The sequence below is a fragment of the Aspergillus undulatus genome (genome assembly GCF_047715775.1).
Source record: "Aspergillus undulatus strain CBS 261.88 unplaced genomic scaffold BDV17scaffold_56, whole genome shotgun sequence".
In the NCBI taxonomy this organism is placed as follows: Eukaryota; Fungi; Ascomycota; class Eurotiomycetes; order Eurotiales; family Aspergillaceae; genus Aspergillus; species Aspergillus undulatus.
In genome coordinates, this window is record NW_027396660.1 from 185,953 (window position 1) to 204,031 (window position 18,079).

Sequence of the window (18,079 nt, forward strand, 5' to 3'; positions counted from 1 at the left end):
AGCGGATATCCCAGGCTGTTTTGTCCTGACATTCTTGAGGAGACGAGGAAATAAAGGAATGTGGAGAGACTCGGAAATGCCGACATTAGATATCGGAAATAGCATGTTCAGCGGTACATCCACTGCCGAATTCTGGGGTAATATGTGCGGGGTTATCAAACCCAACGCTCCTCATAGAGGACTTTGTGAGCTTTACTGGATTCTGGCGTTGGGGACCCAGAGTGTATCTCGGAGTCTCATACCCCGGTGCCTACCACGTGTCGGTGTGAGCTATGCCGCTGGGGCTGTTAAGTCCCCGGATATGCAAAGCGCATTTGGGACTAGGAGGGAGAACATAATGAGCTGTATCTCCAAGCCGCAGAGTTTATAAAGCGAGCTGCACCTCGCTCGGCTCTACCAATACTATCACATCGGCCTTTTCATTGCGATTGAGGCAGTTGTATACCTTACCAGTGACGAATTTCAACATGGTTTATGTCGGGAAGCTTATTTACTTCTTCTTCTTCTTCTACCTTCAAGCTAGCGGTGCACTGTACGTACATCGGAGCAATTCTCAGGCAGAGAGCTGGCGAGGACAGCTTCCTGCCGCATCTACCTATGAGTCCCCTCGTTTCCGATACTGGTGGCCAGGGGGTTGGATTGATCCAGATATCGTCAGCGATGAAGTCCAGGCTATGGCTCTGGCAGGTTTCGGTGGTGCGGAGATTGGGGATGTTCGGGACAGTATCACAGTGCCAATGCGTCCCAAGATATATGGTTGGGCTGAGGAAAGATGGAACGCGGGTGTTTTTGCCGCCTACGAAACTGCTGCCGAGTGAGCCACCTCAGTCATATCAGGGGGGAACAAAGACCTGGGCTAACTGAACCAAAGACTAGGACTTCATATGGATTACTCCCTTGGCCCGCACTGGCCGACTGGAGTTCCGGGATACACCCCGGACTCCGTGGAGACAGCAAAGGAACTCGTCCATGGGCAAGCCTTGCTCCAAGCGGGCGCGAGATATTTTGGACCTCTTCCTCTCTCCGTGGCGGACCCTTCTGGTCAGGTCAAAGGGAATCCGAACGTGACGGCCACGCCTCAACTGGTCGCCGTTCTTGCAGCCAGGACGACGTCTACAAACGTCAGCGCAACCAAAATCGATTTTGATCAATCAAGCATTACGAGTATCTCCGAACATTATAAGGACGGTAACCTCACATGGACTGCTCCACACGACGGCCCTTACATCGTCGTAGCTGTGTATGGCCGAGGGACTGCGCAAATCCAGAACATGTACGACATGAATCCGGACGGTCCGCAACTAACAGACCCTGCGCCTGCTTATATCGTTGACCACTTCTCGTCGGCCGGAGTTAGAGCGACAGTCAGTTACTGGAACGAGCACATTCTGACAGACGAGCTTCGAGCTCTCTTAGAAACGTCCCATGGTTCACTGTTTGAGGACTCTCTCGAACTGAAGCTGACGCAGTACTGGACACCAAATTTCCTAGATGAGTTCCGAACAAGACGCGGATATGATCTGACTCCATATCTCCTCTACGTCCTCAAAGACACGAACAAGTTCACTGGAGACCCCGATATAGCCCGAATGGTCGAATACGACTTTTTTTCCACAGTCACCGACCTGTACATCGACTACCGCCTGACAAATCTGAAGAAATTTGCTCAAAGCCTAGGATTGAAACTGCGAGTGCAGCCTTACACCACATCATTCGACTCATCTCGCGCCGCAGCCTTCGTCGACATCCCCGAAGGCGAATCTCTCGCATTCGACAGCGCCCCCGATTCCTTCCGCGTGCTCGCAACCGGCCGTGACGTTGCTGGGAAAACAACCATTCTCTCAAACGAGATAGGCGCATATATGGGAAAGGCGTACGGGGTTACATGGAACTTTCTCCTTGGTACGGCGAACCGCGACACCTCGTTAGGCGCCACCCAGAGCGTTATCCACGGCTTCCCATACCAGAATTCACCGAATAGTGTGTGGCCTGGCTTCTCAGCCTTTACTCCTCTGGGGCCTTTGGGTAATGGGTTCGCTGAAGCTTGGGGCCCGCGGCAGCCGCAGTGGATCTTCGCGCCAAACGCGAGCAGCTACCTTGCTCGGTCTCAGGAGTTAATGCAGAGTGGATTGCCCTCGGTGGATGTTGCTGTCCTGAATCTTGACTGGGGTGTCACGGCGACGTGGGATGACACAGGCCTTAATGATGCTGGATATTCCTATCAGGTAACTTGCTTCATGTCCTTGTCTCTGTGTCTGTTGCCTTCCACTTGGAAAATGCTAACCTTGATGCAGTTTCCCACGCCAGAGCTCCTTGTTCAGTACTCTGCATCTGTGCAAAATCGCCGGCTGATATACGACGGCCCGCGATACAAAGCGCTAGTTCTTAACAACGTGACGGCCCTGAACGTTGAAAGCGCGGAGGCAGTCCTCTCTCATGCTAGGGCGGGTCTTCCTATAGTCATTTTTGGCAGCACTCCGACATCGACGCAGTCATTGTGCACTTCATGCGGAGATGTATCTGCCCATCTGGAAGCTGTCTTCGAGTCGACTCTCTCGCTGCAGAATGCCCGGCAAGTGACTTCGCAGGCACAGGTGCCAGAAGCGCTGGAAAATCTCGGGGTGAAGTAAGCTTCTCGAATCAACCTGTTCGCACAGGGCTAATACCGAACATAGACCATTAATCCGATACGCAACCTCATCAAATGTTTCAACAATAACAACCAGGCGACGCATCGCAGACAACGAGTACATTTATTGGATCTACAGCTCCAGCACAACAAGCCAGACCATAAAACTCGAAGGCAAAGGATTTCCCCTGTCGATCAACCTTTGGACCGGCGATGTCCTCCCCATCGCATCCTTCCACAGCGCTGACGGATACACCGTGGTAAACGTGACCATTGGGGAGAATGGTGTCGCAGCGATTTACCTCGGACACCAAAATCCGTACGGCGTCAGTAACCTGAAGCAGCATATCCTTGCCACGGACGCCGAAGCCGCCGTGGACGAAGATGGCAACTTATTCGTACGAGCAGTCAACAACGGAGCATACACAGCACGATTATCCACACGAAATACAACGACAGTCACATTCGAGAACATCCTGCCTGCTGTGACGCCGAAGTCATGGTCCCTCACTGTTGAAGACTGGTCACCGGTAGCAGACAATCAAACGGGATTGTACTCGTCGCTCACTGAAAAGACAACCTTGCCACCTGTGACCCTTCAGGGGTTAAAGTCGTGGTATAACATCTCGGGACTCGAATATGCCAGCGGCGTCGGGGTGTACCAAACTACTGTCAATCTGACACTGGATTACCCACTGGGACTTCGGCAGAGCCTAGGTGTCTACATAAACTTTGGCGTCGTTCAAGGCTCGTGGGGGCTAGAACTTAATGGCAAGACGGTGCCCGGAATTGACTATTTCGTTTCCAGGCCGCTTGACGTGACGCCCTATGTCCGAAGTGGACTAAATGGTATGCTGCACCTTGTTTAGTTTGATTCCGGAAAATTCATACTGACGTTCCTTGTAGATGTCAAGATTACAGTTGCGACAACGCTGTGGAACAAGCTGCGCAAGACATGGCCGGATATGTATGGGTCGCTGGACCCGGAGGAAATAGGGTTGTTGGGCCCCGTAAATCTCACGTACTATACCCAGCAGCAAGTTCTCTGAACAATCTGTGATGTATGATGCTTGTCATCCTGGGGAAGAGTCCCTTCCTTGCTATATATATATTGCGTACCCGGCACTGGAATGGCCCCCGAAGAAGGAACGAGGAGCTGGTCGACTCTCACCCAGCAATACTGAACTCTCTATTTGTCGTTTTCAAGTTTCTAAAAGGACGAACATCGTATCGATATTGTTCCCTGCAAAAGTCATATCTGATGCGCTATTCTTATCTCCTAAGGAACCAATGAGCGGGAAATTTTCGGACAAATCAGGTGCGACGAATAAATTGGCTGAATGCCAAGAATGATGCGCAATCCTGCTTGGCTGCTAATATTACATGTTCCTTCCAGCTGTAAAGCTATACATATCCTGTTCTTTTAGCCCCGCTGTGGCACCTGCGGGGTGGAACTGGGCGTGCGCGTTCCAGACCAACTTTCTGCATCATCCTGCCTGCTTTCTGCAGGATTTCTGATAAGATTCATGACCATTCAATATCGACAAGGAAGCTGAAACGCTGGCGCCCACACATGACTCCCCCCAATTCCGACTGAAAGAATCGTCCTCCCACGTCTCGGGATTGTCACCGCTTGAACTCGCAGGAAACAATGAGCGCGCGATCTGCAGACAACCCAAATGCGCAGCCTCGACGACACATCGGCAAGGCCTGCGAGGGCTGCCGTCAGCAAAAGATCAAATGTAACGGCGAGCTGCCCTGTGAGCGATGCGCCCGCCTCGGGCTGCTCTGTACTGTCCGGACTGTCGCGCGACAACGTCGTCGCCAGACGCAGCACAAAACGCCAGAACAGGATGCAGATATTGTCCAGAAAGCTCTCCGGCCTGTGCGCATAACAAATGTGACCACGGGAAGAACAGCCATCTATGGACCGACATCTACTGTTGCGCTGCTCCAACTGCTTGCATCAACGAGCAAAAACAATCAAGCGCTCTCGATCAGGAACCCTCAGATCCCGCTGCCGGCAGTGGGGACCTCGATGGACTCGCTCATCGGGGCCTTTAGTAACAGCCGTTTTGCCATTGAGCCCTACAACATCACCCCTTCGCCCACCCTGGAGCTGTCTCTAACACCACCCCTCTGCCTTACCACAATCCCTAACCAACTCTTGGAGACTTTTATGAAAATTTATGTTGGGACCGCGTGGTCTATCCTTCCTATTCAAACCCCGGCTCAGCTCGGTGCTCTTTTCGCATTATCATGTACCGCTTTCAGTCAAAATAATCCACCTCCAGCCTTATACCCTATCATTCTATATCAACTTGCGATGGGCTCGATGTTCACGACACAAGGCCAGCTTGCAGATCTCCTTGTTCAGGAGAGCGACCTCTTCATGTCCGCGGGGGCGCATCTTTCCGAGGCCCTTGAGCTTCAGTTATACATCCTCATGATAAGTCTATCTTGTTCCGAACCAGTTCGCGTGCTAGCTAACGATCCTATACATGCAGTATCACAGCGAAAGTGGTAACTTTGAGAAAACATACTCCATCCTCGGCACCGTAGCAAGCAAAGTGTACGCAGCGGGCTTCCACTTGGAACCCCGAAGTCCTGAAATAGAAAAGCTCATCCCCATTTTGCTATCCTCAGAAAGGTCCGTCATCCCCATCTGCATACCAAGGAACGCCTACTGACGCACTCTCTGACAGGTTCGCCTGTATCGCCTTGGGTCGACCACCCCTACTAAGCCCCAGTATTCAAGTATCTGAGAACAATCAGTCGACCGATTCAAAGTTCTTCTCCGGTATATTCGACATCCTATGTTCTTCTATCCGCGTCCAGCAGAGTCCAGTTACGAGCCTCGACGATTTATGGGACTCTATTTGGGCAACGCAAGCTCGCCTCTCAGCATTCTGGGAGGCAAACGAGCCGCTCTTACGATTTCCTCATGCAGACCCTCATCGGCCATGGGGCGTGGGAGAAGCTGTGGCGCTTAATTCTGTCGGTGAGTATCTAGTTAGATCGCTTTTCAATGTTGGGACTCAAGTCACTAATACCAGAAGTATACGAGTACGCCATCCTAACGAATCTCAAACCCGTCCTGCTCTATATCGGGCATAAAAGGGCACCACTGAAGCAATCGCCTAGCCCCAGCCCCGGTCCTTCTCATTCCTTCCAATCGTCGCACTCAACCAGCCTTACCACCAGATTCCCTCTGCGCCGAACGCCCAACCCCACCAAAAGCAACCCCGAAATCATCAAAGCGTGCGATTACATCCTCTCGTATGCGAAGAAAATGATCGGGACCATTTCAGATATTCAGCGAAGCGGATCTCACGCAAAGGTAAGCACCACTTACCCCTCTCATGCGCACATCAGACCCTGACTATGACTTGACTAGGACCTCCCCATGAACTCCTTCTTCCTAGAATCAGCATGCACAGCACTCATTGCGTACGGCGCCTGGTATGATAATGCGGGTGCTGTATTGGATAGTATTGATGTGGGAATCCAGTGCTTGGAGGCATTGCAGTATCAACGGGCGGCGGTGCATAGGCTAGCGAATGTGAAGAAGGCTGTCGAACAGTCGGGTCTGAGAAGGATATAGCATAGTTTCTTCTTCGCATAACTGGGGCCGAATCCGTTCAGTGCCGCAGCGCGTACCTCCTACCTCCACATCACCACCTAGGGCCCGGCAACGACATTGCGAGTCCGAGCTTGAGAATTATTCTCACGTAAATCCGAATCGTGACAACGCTGCATGGATACCATTTGTAATCTTACTTCCTGATACTTTGCGCAAGGATAGCCTCCGGGCTGGCTAGGTTTGACGCTGAATAATTCGATGTGGCTTACTGCCATTACTAACTGCAGAACTGTAAGCCTTCAGCCTGGAGGCCGTCATTCTAGACGTTTAGGGTTAGCCTTGCGCAGCACGGTCTGTAAAAGAGCAGAAGGGAACTGCGCTTATCAAGCATTTCTCTATGCTACCCGGAGATAAGTATGTAGATACGTTTTATGGACCTCGAATACAGCACGGAAAGCCATGTAGGCTGTCAAGGTAGGAAGGGTACATAAACTATGGGAATACCTCTCCAAATCAACATCACAACATCAAATCGTCTGTTCCCTGAATAATTCAAACAACCTGACTTCTACCCAATTCCTCCCTGATCCAAAAGAAAGTAATAACCACAATGACCGCCAACGCCAACACCGCCGCCTGGCTCACCACCCCCAAATCTTACCCCTTCGAAATCAAAGAAGCCCCAACCTGGACGCCTTCCCCCACCGAAATCCTCATCAAGAACCACGCCGTCGCAATCAACCCCGTCGACGGCAGCATCCAATCAACAGCCTGGTGGCCACTAGCTTACCCAACAATCCTGGGTCACGACGTGGCCGGCGAAGTCGCCGCGATCGGGTCCTCCGTGACACGGTTCAAGATCGGCGACCGCGTCCTCGGCCAAGCAGTGGGCATGACGTCGAAACGAAACGAGGACGCTGCGTTCCAGAAGTATACGCTTGTCGCTGAGAATCTTGCGTGCTATATCCCGGATCACTTGGGCTATGAGAGCGCTGTTGCTCTTCCGCTTGGTGTATCAACCGCTGCGTGTGGGCTTTTCCAAGAGGACTTCCTCAACCTGCAGTATCCGTCCGTTCCTGCTGCAAAACCCACCGGCCAAACCCTCCTCGTTTGGGGCGGCGCAGGCAGCGTAGGGAGCAACGCAATCCAACTCGCGGTCGCGGCAGGGTACGAAGTGCTCAGCACCGCCTCCCCTAAGAACTTCGATCTCGTGAAATCCCTCGGGGCTTCGCAAGTCTTCGACTACGCCTCCCGCACCGTCATCGAGGACATCGTCACTGCATTAAAATCCAAAACCCTAGCCGGCGCAATCGACTGCATCGGCCCCGACGCCCTCGAACAAACAGTGCAGGTTGTAAAGCGTGCCTCCGGTGTGAAGTTCGTCGCGACAGCGAATGGCGGACTAGATGATGACGTTGTGACCGTGAAGATGATCATTGGGTCGTCGCTTAAGCATAATGATGTGGGCAAGGCGATCTATGAGGATTTTTTGCCGAGGGCGCTGGTAGAACAAAAGTATGTTGCTGCGCCGGAGCCGCTTGTTATTGGGAGGGGATTGGAGAGGGTTCAGGAGGGGGTTGATTTGTATAGAACTGGGGTTGGGGCGAGGAAGGTTGTTGTTTTGGTGTAGATAGGGTTTTGTTATCTTAGATGGTAGTTGGAGATTCCAGGATGTGATGTTTGTAATTCGGTTTGTGTTTTCCTGCTACATATTATAAGCCTCTGTCGGACCAATGGGCGGAGTAAGAGATCTTTCAAGAAGATAGAGTATCCTTCAAAGTATAGGGCTCAAATGGAAGTACACGGAACTTTGTTAAGTAGGCAAGTATTGAGACTACATTCAATGGTGTATCCCGTCGCCCAGGCGCCTTACCTAGATATAATAAGGTCTGCACTGTTCAAGGCAACGTGTATAGAGAAAGATTGGTGAGTTTATGGCTATCACGAACGGAAGCCACCAGGTCGCTGACGCATTAGACGAATTGTTTGAACTCTGGATAATTAATTGAAATATAACTCTTTTGGTACAAAACGAAGTCCTCGACCGACATAACTAAAATGCGTCAAGCCGATGATTTTACAGGCTCAAAATCAAAAGCCTTCTGTCGCCCTGCGTACACGGTACACAGATAGGCACAAGAAACCAAAACCGACTCCCTTGGTTCCGATGCATGAGAGAGTAGTCCTAAAAGACCATACCCTTGACCTGCGCAACCTTCCCAACATTGATATTCCGGATCATGATCGTCCAGATAAAGCAAAGCGCCATAATCCCAGTACCAGCAGCCAACATCCTCGTCTGGGCGTATCCATACGCATTCTGGATCGCCAGTCGCGCAGGCGAGCCAATGGGATAGCTCTGCTGCGTGGTAATATCCTCATAGATAGTATCGAGGTTCGAAAGCTCACTACTGGGCAAGTCCCGAATAAGCGCCTTGCGGAAGGTATTCGTCCAGATAGCACCAGAGATGGTATTGCCCATTGCGCCGCCAATTGTTCCGACGACGTTAAGCAGGGCCAGGACGGTCGCGACGTGCTGGTGGTCGACGGCGGCGAGGATGGCGAGTTGCTCGATGATGATGAAGATACTTCCGCCGATTGAGATGAAGATCTGACACATTACCAGGTATCCGACGGATTGGTTGGGACGGCGGAAGTAGATCATGAGGCCCTGGGCGAAGATGTACAGCGGCACGGAGATGTAGAGGAGCCATTTGAAGCGGCCGGTGCGGCGGATGATGTAGCCCACAATCAGGAGCAGAACACCCGAAACAACATCGAACGTGTTGCTGACATAACCGGCTTCCGAGGCAGAGAGGTCGTTGACGACTTGCAGGAACGAGGTGAAGTAGTTCGCCCAGCAGTAGTATGAGATCTGGTACGTGGCATCGAGCAAGCACGCGCCGATGACGGTGCGATCCTTGATGATGCTGAAGTTGAGCATTGGGACGCGCGCGATGTAGACTTCATGCAGGATGAATATGCCTAGCATGACTACTCCGACCACGATCATGGCGATGATGTACCCGGTGCCCCAGCCGTTCGGGGCGCTGTCGGCGATATCGAAGGGGAGGAAGAAGACGACGAGGCCGGCGGAGAAGATGAGTGCTCCGATTGCTGTACTAGTTAGACCTCATCTCGTCAATTGGTGTTAGAGAACATACCGTCAAACTCAACCACATAATGCCAGACACTCTGCATAAACGTGCGACCGCTGCTTTCCTTAGCGAGCATACCCTGTTTCTTGGCCTTCTTTACGTTGACCTTGAACAGGACGTAGAGAGGGGCAGCGACGATGGGGAAGACAATGGCAAAGGCACCGAAGCCCCAGCGCCAGTTGTACCGGTAGTAGAATTCCTCACCGGCTTTGGGGCCAGCAAACGCAGTGATGATGTATGGAGAAGATGTAAAGGCATAGGCGAGACCTCTGTTCTTGAGTTTGGAGGCGTCTGCTGTGATAACGTCAACGCAGTATGTCATGCCGCTGAAGCCAATGTTCCAGAAGACCTAATCATCGTTAGCTGGGGAGCGACAGAGTCTGAGAATGGGGACGCACGTAGGCAGCGCAGAACGTGGGAAGGTTGTGGCAAGCAGCCATGATAATCAACCCGACTGTTGCAACGATAGTCATGAACAGAAAACCTTCAGCTCGCCCCCAGACGTCGAGGACTCGCGCGAGAGGAATGTAAATTGCTGCGGAGATGGCATCGGAGACGACGTAGATGGTGGTGAGCAGGGAATGCGTTTCGAATTCGGAAGTGATGTAGGGTGTAAGGGTGTTCAGGATAGAGGATTGCATTGCATTGACAAAGTAGAGGAGCCAGATGCTGTAGGATTACATGTTAGCACTGTCAATAAGACAAAGTCAGGGGAGACAACACACTTGACAAAGACCATAATCAAGGACCGCTTCGACCATGACAGCGTAACGGCCTCCACATCCTGAACACCACGCTGTGCATCCTCAGTAGGAACGACATCCTCAGGACTTGGCTCTGCGACAGCAAGCCCAGCCTCAGGAGAGACATCGGTCTTGTTCTGCTGCTCTGTCGTAACAGCGACCGGGCTCTCCGTCTCCGTCTCCTCAGTATTCCGACGACGGAAAGCAGAACGGATCCTAGATCTGACAGCCATTGTATCTAGATGGTAGATACTAGAGCTGCTCAGTGCTGATCTGATAAGATGATCCCGATCACGATCAGAACATGACAGCCAGAAGGATGCAGCCGCAGGAGATCGTTGCCCTTATAGCAAACAAGCTTGCTGGCGACTGCAGCGACTGCAGGCCCACCCACTGGAACCTCCGAAGTCGGCTGATGGGGCTAGGGTGAGGGCTTCGTAATGAGAACTACAAAAGGGTGGGTTGACGACGAGGGGTTCACTGATCGGGAGCTGTGATTTGTTTAGTTTTATGTTTAGCTAACTGTCTCAAGCTTCATGTCCGCGTGCAGTCCATCAGGCCCACCGGGCATGGTGACAGATAATCTAATCAGATGGGCTTTTTCTGTGGGAAGGATTGTGACTCGCTGGAGGTGCGCGCAAAAGTGGCATTCTACCGACTTTCTGCAAGAGAGTGGGCATGCCGGAAGAGCCGAGTCAGAGAGATAGCCTGCCATGAAAATGATTGCATCGTGCCATGGGCTAAACCCGAATCCACATTCCCAGACTGTCGGCGATATTAGGGGCAGACTAGGATTCCTAACCTCGCTTGGAGCCGGAGGATGGCAGGCTCCACACGATAGAATGTCGACACTTCTTACTCACAGCAGTGCTGACGTTGCGGGCTTCTAGAAGACCGCGAAGATGCTGATCAGCATGATTGACCCCATTGGACTTGATCCCGTCAATTTGATTATTTTCTCAAGAATGATACGACAGTGTTGACAGCAGATAAGAGTTGGATCAGATAAGATGAAAATTCTGCAGTGGAGTTGGACTGTGGAACCCCCATGTTGACATTTGCCCAACGCCAGTCTCGGCTAAGGCTTGATCAGGAGAAGCCTGTGGCCAAGCTACGTAAGACTTTCTCCCCTGCGTCTGGGCGTTTGACAGGTCAAGCTGTTTGTTGCCTCCCACGCCGGCTCCATCAGCATGTTATGAAATCATAGTCGCGCTATGCGATCGGACCGTTTGTCCTGCACCAGCATGAACTCCGCGGTCACACGGTCCCAGCTAGTCTAGCGCCACTGTTTCGCATGTTTCCTGGATTTGCCAAGAGAGTGGGCTGAATTAGCCTTCGACTACTCCGAGTAGTTGTTTGCTTGAGTTACGTACACTTCTGTATCATGGATGAGTGAACCGCTAAACGCTGCATTACCACCGCTGCATGAAGACCAGGAAGTCACGATACTCCGTCGTCCCGAATCAATCGCGTAGGATGCAGCTCTGAAAACGCCTATTCTGCGGTATTGTCTCTGCGTCAGAGAGCGCGCCGCATACGGAGTAATCGTAGCCGAGCACTGTTTGCACGATTCATGTCATGGCATTTGTCTGCCGTTTTCTAGAACATTAATCTGTGGAACCAGAATCGATAGTAACGCCACAAGTGACAGTGGGATATAGTTCAATCATAACCTTCGTTCCCTCGCTTGTGCTAGCTCCGTTGTGTCTAGTGACAATAGAGATCCTATCTCCCGAGGCAAATCGAGCCCAGCGGACATGAACACCGACATAAATAGAGGACAAGACGACGAGCCCTTTCGAAAGGTCTGCCCTCAAGGTAACAGCCAGAATCTAGTGATATTTTACAACCCGGACGATCGGAGAGACGACACGCGGGATCATCTAGGTATGCAGGAAATACCCTGCCTGTTTTCGCAGGGCCATCAACTCGACCAACATCGGCCCACTATAAGCACCCCTCGATATCATCGCCGAGATCCACCGCGCCCTCCGGCATGATCACAATCGCACGGCCTAGATAGACCGACATATTAGCTTCGAACATCTCAACATGCTGTAGGTGAATACGTCAATTTATACATCTCAAGTATCAGCAATACACTGAAGCGCACGCTCAAACATTGGCGTTTGCATCGTCGATGTAAGCTGACATTTGAGGACACGAGGGTCAGTGACTTTGATTCGGCTGCGGGGGTTCGCGCCGTTGAAGGTGGCTGGCCTTGGATTGGCAGGCGTAAGTAGCGCAGAGCAAGCCTTGCGGTGTAGAACGTGCCCTTGAAATTGACTTCTATCGGATTGAGATTCGGGATCGATGGTGGAGGACCGTCGAGTGAGACTTCGCCCGATGCACTCACACCGTCGACGATATGACCAGTTATACCTATAGCCGCGAAAGCAGCGACTGGGTCGAGTGTCTTGTTCGGTGAGAAGTCGAGAGCCGCTCGGAAAGCCGCGACCTGAGAGTCCCAGTTGTTGATGTCGCAGCGCGCGAACTGTACATTGTAGCCCTGAGCAGAAAGACTGCATGTTATTTCATAGCAATCCCTCCTGCCGACGACTGTGACGGATGCACCGGACTGTGCCAGGAACGTTGCGGCTGATAGACCGAGACCGGATGTTCCGCCTTTTACCAGGACGGAGTGGCCCTTGAGGCTGGACGGGTCTGCAGGGGAGAGGGGTGTAATGGTCAATGTAGGATCAAATAGTTTTGTTGCCTTGCTGGCCGTTCATACGCAGATATCAGCAGGTCAAGAAGCAAGTCCAACATCTGCCCTTTCCCTGCTCCTTATATAACCCATTCACCGGTAACCATCCGTCATACTCCGGCCTCAACGCCACCGTGATCTCTCGTTGATGTCGTTTGTACGTACAGTCAGAGCAGTGAAGGCCTCAGCACAGGTTTATCCAAGCTTGGATGAGATATGTGCTAAGCGAGCCAAGTCAATTGAGGCTCGTTCACTGGCTTATTTTTTACGAGGTCTGTGCAAGCATCTGGCATCTCCGTCGGTCAGATTACGCATGAGGGCACTGACTCAGTATAAGGCTCATCAAGTTCGAGGTGTGTGTCGTGATGTAGACGGCTTGGGACTGATATTGTATGAATTATTCCGCCAATGCATCCAAGTATAACATGCAACCCAACTGCTGGCTCATACTCGCTTGGGACCCAGGTGTCTACGCAATGGACACATTTGAAATACGGACCAAATCCCTTAGCAATGCAATCAGTCCGGAACTTTATGTTGGTGCATTACGAACCTGCCTTGTTTGTACTCACCACAAGATCGTTTCGTGTTGAGGCATCGGAGGCACGACTGCGCGACAAACAGGGCTGTATATTGACCAGCTTGAGCTTACATACCGGACGAGTCTGGTTGCACTGTTTGTTTTCACGCGCCAGCGCTTGGCCGGCGGGACCTGGGTCAAATAGTCTCAACTTTTTCCTGCGCCTTCTGCAGTTGAGGCAGCCACGGGAGGGGCCATGGTATACCTTCTCGTCGTTGTTATGTCCCTAGCTGTCGCTGTTGCCTTCTCCGCGAGCTTGGAATATTCGGAGACGAGAAGCAACCAACCGAGAATTTGGTCTGAGTCATAATCACTGATCTACCACCCGGCTATGCTAAGTATAGCCGAGCACAATATATTTTTCTATGTCTATTTGTCTGTTTTCTGACTCGTGCAGTCTTTTCAACTGGCCTGAACCTATTTCCGAGCCGGAGTTACCCGATGGGTCGTCCGCTCGGCATTTAGTTACGTGTGAGGCTCGGAGATAGAGACCGGAGATCTCCAGGAATAGATATAGTCCGAGCATCATCCCCGATGAGCGCCAGGTTGGAAATGAAGAAGCTGCAGCCAGCCGTGGAAAGCTCTTATATATAATCTGACACTGTGTCCATGTTTTTTTTTTTCCTCCTCAGACCAATTCCTTCACGTAGCCTTCATCGCCGACCACAACGACAAGATGGGGGCCCAGCTGCATACTGTTGACCAGCCGCATGGTTATGACGACGCGAACTACTCTAGCCCTACATTAACACCCCAGGGTAGCCACCAAGAGATGCCAACGCGAGAACGATCAACAGAGAAGACTCGTCCTGCGACCGGTGGTCCGAGCCCGCCTCCCAACGGTGGACTCGTTGCCTGGCTACACGTTGCGGGCGGATTCATGCTGTTCTTCAACACTTGGGGCATGCTCAATACTTTTGGAGTCTTCCAGACATTCTACGAATCAGGCGCCCTATTCCACAAGTCTTCCTCTGACATCTCATGGATTGGGCCCCTTCAAGCCTTCATGCTACTCGTGGTCGGCTTCATCACCGGGCCGATCTATGACCGGGGATATCTGACACCTCTGTTGACAGTAGGCAGCTTCGGTATCGTTTTTGGAACTATGATGCTCAGTCTGTGCAAGGAATACTGGCAGGTCCTCCTCGCGCAAGGCTTCTGCGTCGGCATGGGTGCTGGGTGTCTTTTCGTTCCATGTGTCTCCATTCTACCCACCTACTTTTCCACGAAACTCGGCGCCGCACTCGGTCTCGCGGTTTCCGGGTCCTCGCTCGGAGGAGTCATTTACCCCATCGTCCTGAATCGCCTCATCGAACCCCTCGGCTTCGGCTGGGCCGTCCGAGTAATCGGCTTCATAGCTCTCGGCACCCTCCTCCTTCCCATCGCCATTATGAAGCAACGCGTCAAACCGCCCAAGGCACGCGCGCTCATCGATTGGACCGCTTTTACGGATATTCAGTACATGACTCTCGTCATAGCGGGACTTATCGCCTTTATGGGCCTGTTCACGCTATTCTTCTACATCTCCTATGTTGCCTCCGCCCGCCACCTCACCTCAAACGACATGGCCTTCTACCTCGTCCCCATCCTCAACGCAGCCTCTTGCTTCGGTCGGACCATCCCAAACGCAATGGCCGATAAGCTTGGTCCATTCAACCTCATTGCGCCCTGCTGCATGATGGTCGGCATCCTCATCCTCTGCCTTATCACTGTCACCAACCAAGCCGGCATGATCGTTATCGCTGTCTTCTCTGGATTCTTCAGCGGTGCGCTGATCGGTCTTCCGCCCCTTTGCTTTGTGGCCCTGACGGAAGACAAGAGTAAGATTGGAACGAGGATTGGAATGGGCTTTGGCATGATGGCATTTGGCGTCCTTGCTGGCGGCCCAGGCGCCGGTGATATTCTGGGTGGTGGGGATAATAGTCCGATGAATTGGAATTGTGTTTGGATTTTCGGCGGTGTTAGTACGCTTGCCGCGTCGGCGATACTCGCTGGGTTGAGATTTGTGAGAGTCGGGTTTAAGTTCAAGGCCAAGGCGTGAAGGATTCAAGGTTCAAGAGATGCTTTGATTGTTGCAGTCATTCAAGCTGCTCCGTTATCTTGTATAGATCTAGGATATAGATTTCAATTCAGGGCAATCTCTGCTCTCCAACCATCATACACGGGAACACTAGATCACGCCTGCTTCATATCCCAAATCATGCGATCGCCTCTTCTCCTAACTCCTCGAAACTCCTCCTCAGAGCCCAAATCCCCAATGCTTTATTCAAAATTGTCAACCGTACTTTCCAATTAAGCCTGCTCAGCACCCTCAATCGCCGGCTGCCACTCCGGGCGACAATCCGTAAAAACCTCCATCTTGGGCGGAGCAATCGAGTCGAAGAGAGACGCCTTGATCAGTGCTTTCCCTGGGAACTTCGGGCTTCTTGTAACGACGGGGCTACAACCAATAAGTAAACCGATTAATGCAACATGCCACAATAGAACCGCTATACATAGCCATATACATGTACATACCTGCCGCAGTTTCCGCAGAATTGGCGCTATAGTTGGAAGCAGAATTAGCACAAAAAGACAACATGACGATCACGCGAAATAAGTGGACCAAGACATACCGTGATACTATTCCCGCTTAAAGTTTGAGTGTCCTGGAAGGATTTGAGCGAGCCATTCGGGTCTTCGATGCTGCAGTCCGGCTCGTCGATGACGTAGTTAATAGATGAGCCTGCCGTGATAAGCTCATGTCACCTGGTCCGAGAGCAGATAATAAAATGACTTACCACCTCCAGATCTACCGCAGTTGCGACTATCGCACGAATGGGATCATTGTATTAGTTAAGTTCCTGTCTCGTGGGCTGGGTGCAGAGGTGGTGAACAGTACCAATAACAACGCAGCGAGTTCGGTGGCTGCTCCTTTAACGAAAGCTGGATATTGCTGCAGATGCAGTGGCCTCGATAAGCAGACATGATTGGTTGGAAATCAAGGATTCGAAGATTGGAGTAAAGGACCTTGGAGGCTTTCCAGTGAGCTTTGACTACAGTATGTGAGCAAGGGTAAGGCAGACTTCAAGTGACGTGGGAATGATGGCTTTACGCTACGTAGCTTGCCCCCTCGGAATTGCTCTGCATGATTCAGGAAGTGGAATCTTCGTGGTGCCACTGTCCCTCAACTTCCCCTTGGCTGATGGTGGGTCGTGGGTGGAACTAGGCTGCGGCATAACCGCAACCGCGGCTATAGGACTGATAACCATCACCGCAAATTTGAGGTTAACCACGGTTAACCTTGCTATCCCCGCGCTAGCTTACTTATTTAGCTACTCAGTATGTAGTATGGTTTCTTAATATATTAAATTCGCGTTGTTTTAACTATAAAGGCTATAATTAGAAAAAAATATCTACAAGTCCCTCTTTTCTCTTCCTGTGTTGCTCCGTGAAACAGCTCAAGGCGAAGCAACTCAACTCGATCGTGATCCTGACCCGCGGTTCTGCCAGATATCACCGTTTGCCTATTCTGTACTAGAGTCTGACCAGAGACTAAACACATCTCTTGACTCCTCGCTTAGATAGATTCCTTCTTCATCTTAGTATTCTGATAGAATTCTACCTAAGCGTTTTACTACGTCTTTAGATCGAGACCTCGTCTGTCATAATGGGAATGATGATGGCGACAAGCAGGGCAGTTGGATGGAACTTGTATACTTTGTCCTAAGAAAGCCCAAGTTATTTGAACGAATCTTACCCGACGATGTTCTCCTGTGTGCTTGCGTGATCTGCTTGGCTGATGTGACTTCCTTATTCACGCACAGAATTGCTTCTCAGTGGATCTTATCATAAACCTTGGCCGTGCTACAAGCAGGTTAATGCCATAAGGTCGCATCGTCCCCCATCCGGCATTCATCTTATTCCTTAGTTACAACATGTGAAGTACTAAATACCAAAGTAACAGTCAAGCTGATCGCGAATCCCCAGTTCGATGTCGCATATACCACTAAATTCAAGAACCCCAGAGAATTTTCCCCTACAAAAACGGACCAACTGGTAATCTTCATAGATACAACCGCCACTTAGGCAATTTTGTAGAAGCTGAAATGCGAGCTCATAGGTGCAAGTTCTGGCACCAAAAGCGTGGGCTAATCTCCCTAGCCAACGCCAGGACACTCAGGCGAAGGGAGGAATCTCGGAGAGCTATATTATGTGTAGCGAATTGGGACCCGACAGGCCTATATTGAAGTATGGAAGTGGATAAGTTGATGCTATTCAGAGACCGCCGGCGGCGGGAGCTAACGTATTCGGTAAGCGAGCGGGCCATGTAAGCGAGCGGGCCACCTCACGCGTTTTGACCGCGATTAAAATACTCACCTAATTCAACCATCAACCATGCCACCAAAAGCGCGTACAAAACCAAGAGATTCTATTGAGAAGGAAGGTCGAATCTTACTTGCAATATCTGCTATCAAAAAGGAAGAAATTCGCAATATTCGTGAAGCTACACGTATATATAATGTTTCCCGTATGATACTTGAGCGGCGCCTAAATAGAATCACTTCTTGCAATAATATACGCGCTAACTCCTATAAGCTGACTCAAAATAAAGAAGAATCACTTGTATAATGGATTCTCTCTCTAGATCAGCGTGGTGCAGGTCCCCGGCTATCTCATGTACAAGAAATAGCTAATAT

At 51.2% G+C, this 18,079-nt stretch overlaps 7 protein-coding genes across 7 annotated transcripts; 4 read left to right on the forward strand and 3 right to left on the reverse strand.

The window, feature by feature from the left end:
• Positions 1 to 467: 467 nt before the first annotated feature.
• On the forward strand, positions 468 to 3,678 carry BDV17DRAFT_300448 (uncharacterized protein; the record flags this gene model as incomplete). The annotated part of the gene is made up of 5 exons (XM_073764068.1): positions 468 to 814; positions 872 to 2,225; positions 2,295 to 2,626; positions 2,676 to 3,478; positions 3,536 to 3,678. The coding sequence occupies 5 exons, from the start codon at positions 468 to 470 to the stop codon at positions 3,676 to 3,678; spliced, it is 2,979 nt and encodes a 992-aa protein (XP_073612122.1).
• Positions 3,679 to 4,602: 924 nt separating this feature from the next.
• Positions 4,603 to 6,268, forward strand: BDV17DRAFT_188345 (fungal specific transcription factor domain-containing protein). The gene is made up of 5 exons (XM_073755065.1): positions 4,603 to 5,078; positions 5,131 to 5,279; positions 5,335 to 5,630; positions 5,689 to 5,969; positions 6,027 to 6,268. The coding sequence occupies exons 1-5, from the start codon at positions 4,668 to 4,670 to the stop codon at positions 6,231 to 6,233; spliced, it is 1,344 nt and encodes a 447-aa protein (XP_073612123.1). The 5' UTR covers positions 4,603 to 4,667; the 3' UTR covers positions 6,234 to 6,268.
• Positions 6,269 to 6,822: 554 nt separating this feature from the next.
• BDV17DRAFT_294686 (zinc-binding alcohol dehydrogenase family protein) lies at positions 6,823 to 7,842 on the forward strand (the record flags this gene model as incomplete). The annotated part of the gene is made up of 1 exon (XM_073762898.1): positions 6,823 to 7,842. One exon carries the CDS (start codon positions 6,823 to 6,825, stop codon positions 7,840 to 7,842), a length of 1,020 nt encoding a protein of 339 aa, XP_073612124.1.
• A 423-nt stretch (positions 7,843 to 8,265) lies between these two features.
• BDV17DRAFT_300450 (major facilitator superfamily-domain-containing protein) lies at positions 8,266 to 10,346 on the reverse strand (the record flags this gene model as incomplete). The annotated part of the gene is made up of 4 exons (XM_073764069.1): positions 8,266 to 9,329; positions 9,377 to 9,719; positions 9,769 to 10,039; positions 10,096 to 10,346. The coding sequence occupies 4 exons, from the start codon at positions 10,344 to 10,346 to the stop codon at positions 8,398 to 8,400; spliced, it is 1,797 nt and encodes a 598-aa protein (XP_073612125.1). The 3' UTR covers positions 8,266 to 8,397.
• Positions 10,347 to 12,060: 1,714 nt separating this feature from the next.
• On the reverse strand, positions 12,061 to 12,934 carry BDV17DRAFT_294688 (uncharacterized protein; the record flags this gene model as incomplete). The annotated part of the gene is made up of 3 exons (XM_073762899.1): positions 12,061 to 12,168; positions 12,227 to 12,833; positions 12,918 to 12,934. The coding sequence occupies 3 exons, from the start codon at positions 12,932 to 12,934 to the stop codon at positions 12,061 to 12,063; spliced, it is 732 nt and encodes a 243-aa protein (XP_073612126.1).
• A 1,116-nt stretch (positions 12,935 to 14,050) lies between these two features.
• On the forward strand, positions 14,051 to 15,532 carry BDV17DRAFT_272637 (major facilitator superfamily domain-containing protein). Its single transcript, XM_073758910.1, has one exon. The coding sequence runs from the start codon at positions 14,077 to 14,079 to the stop codon at positions 15,439 to 15,441; it is 1,365 nt and encodes a 454-aa protein (XP_073612127.1). The 5' UTR covers positions 14,051 to 14,076; the 3' UTR covers positions 15,442 to 15,532.
• BDV17DRAFT_272640 (GFA family protein) lies at positions 15,533 to 16,551 on the reverse strand. The gene is made up of 5 exons (XM_073758911.1): positions 16,282 to 16,551; positions 16,181 to 16,206; positions 16,016 to 16,125; positions 15,918 to 15,943; positions 15,533 to 15,840 (listed from the first exon to the last, which is right to left on the reverse strand). Exons 1-5 carry the CDS (start codon positions 16,365 to 16,367, stop codon positions 15,693 to 15,695), a joined length of 396 nt encoding a protein of 131 aa, XP_073612128.1. The 5' UTR covers positions 16,368 to 16,551; the 3' UTR covers positions 15,533 to 15,692.
• Between the last annotated feature and the right edge of the window lie 1,528 nt (positions 16,552 to 18,079).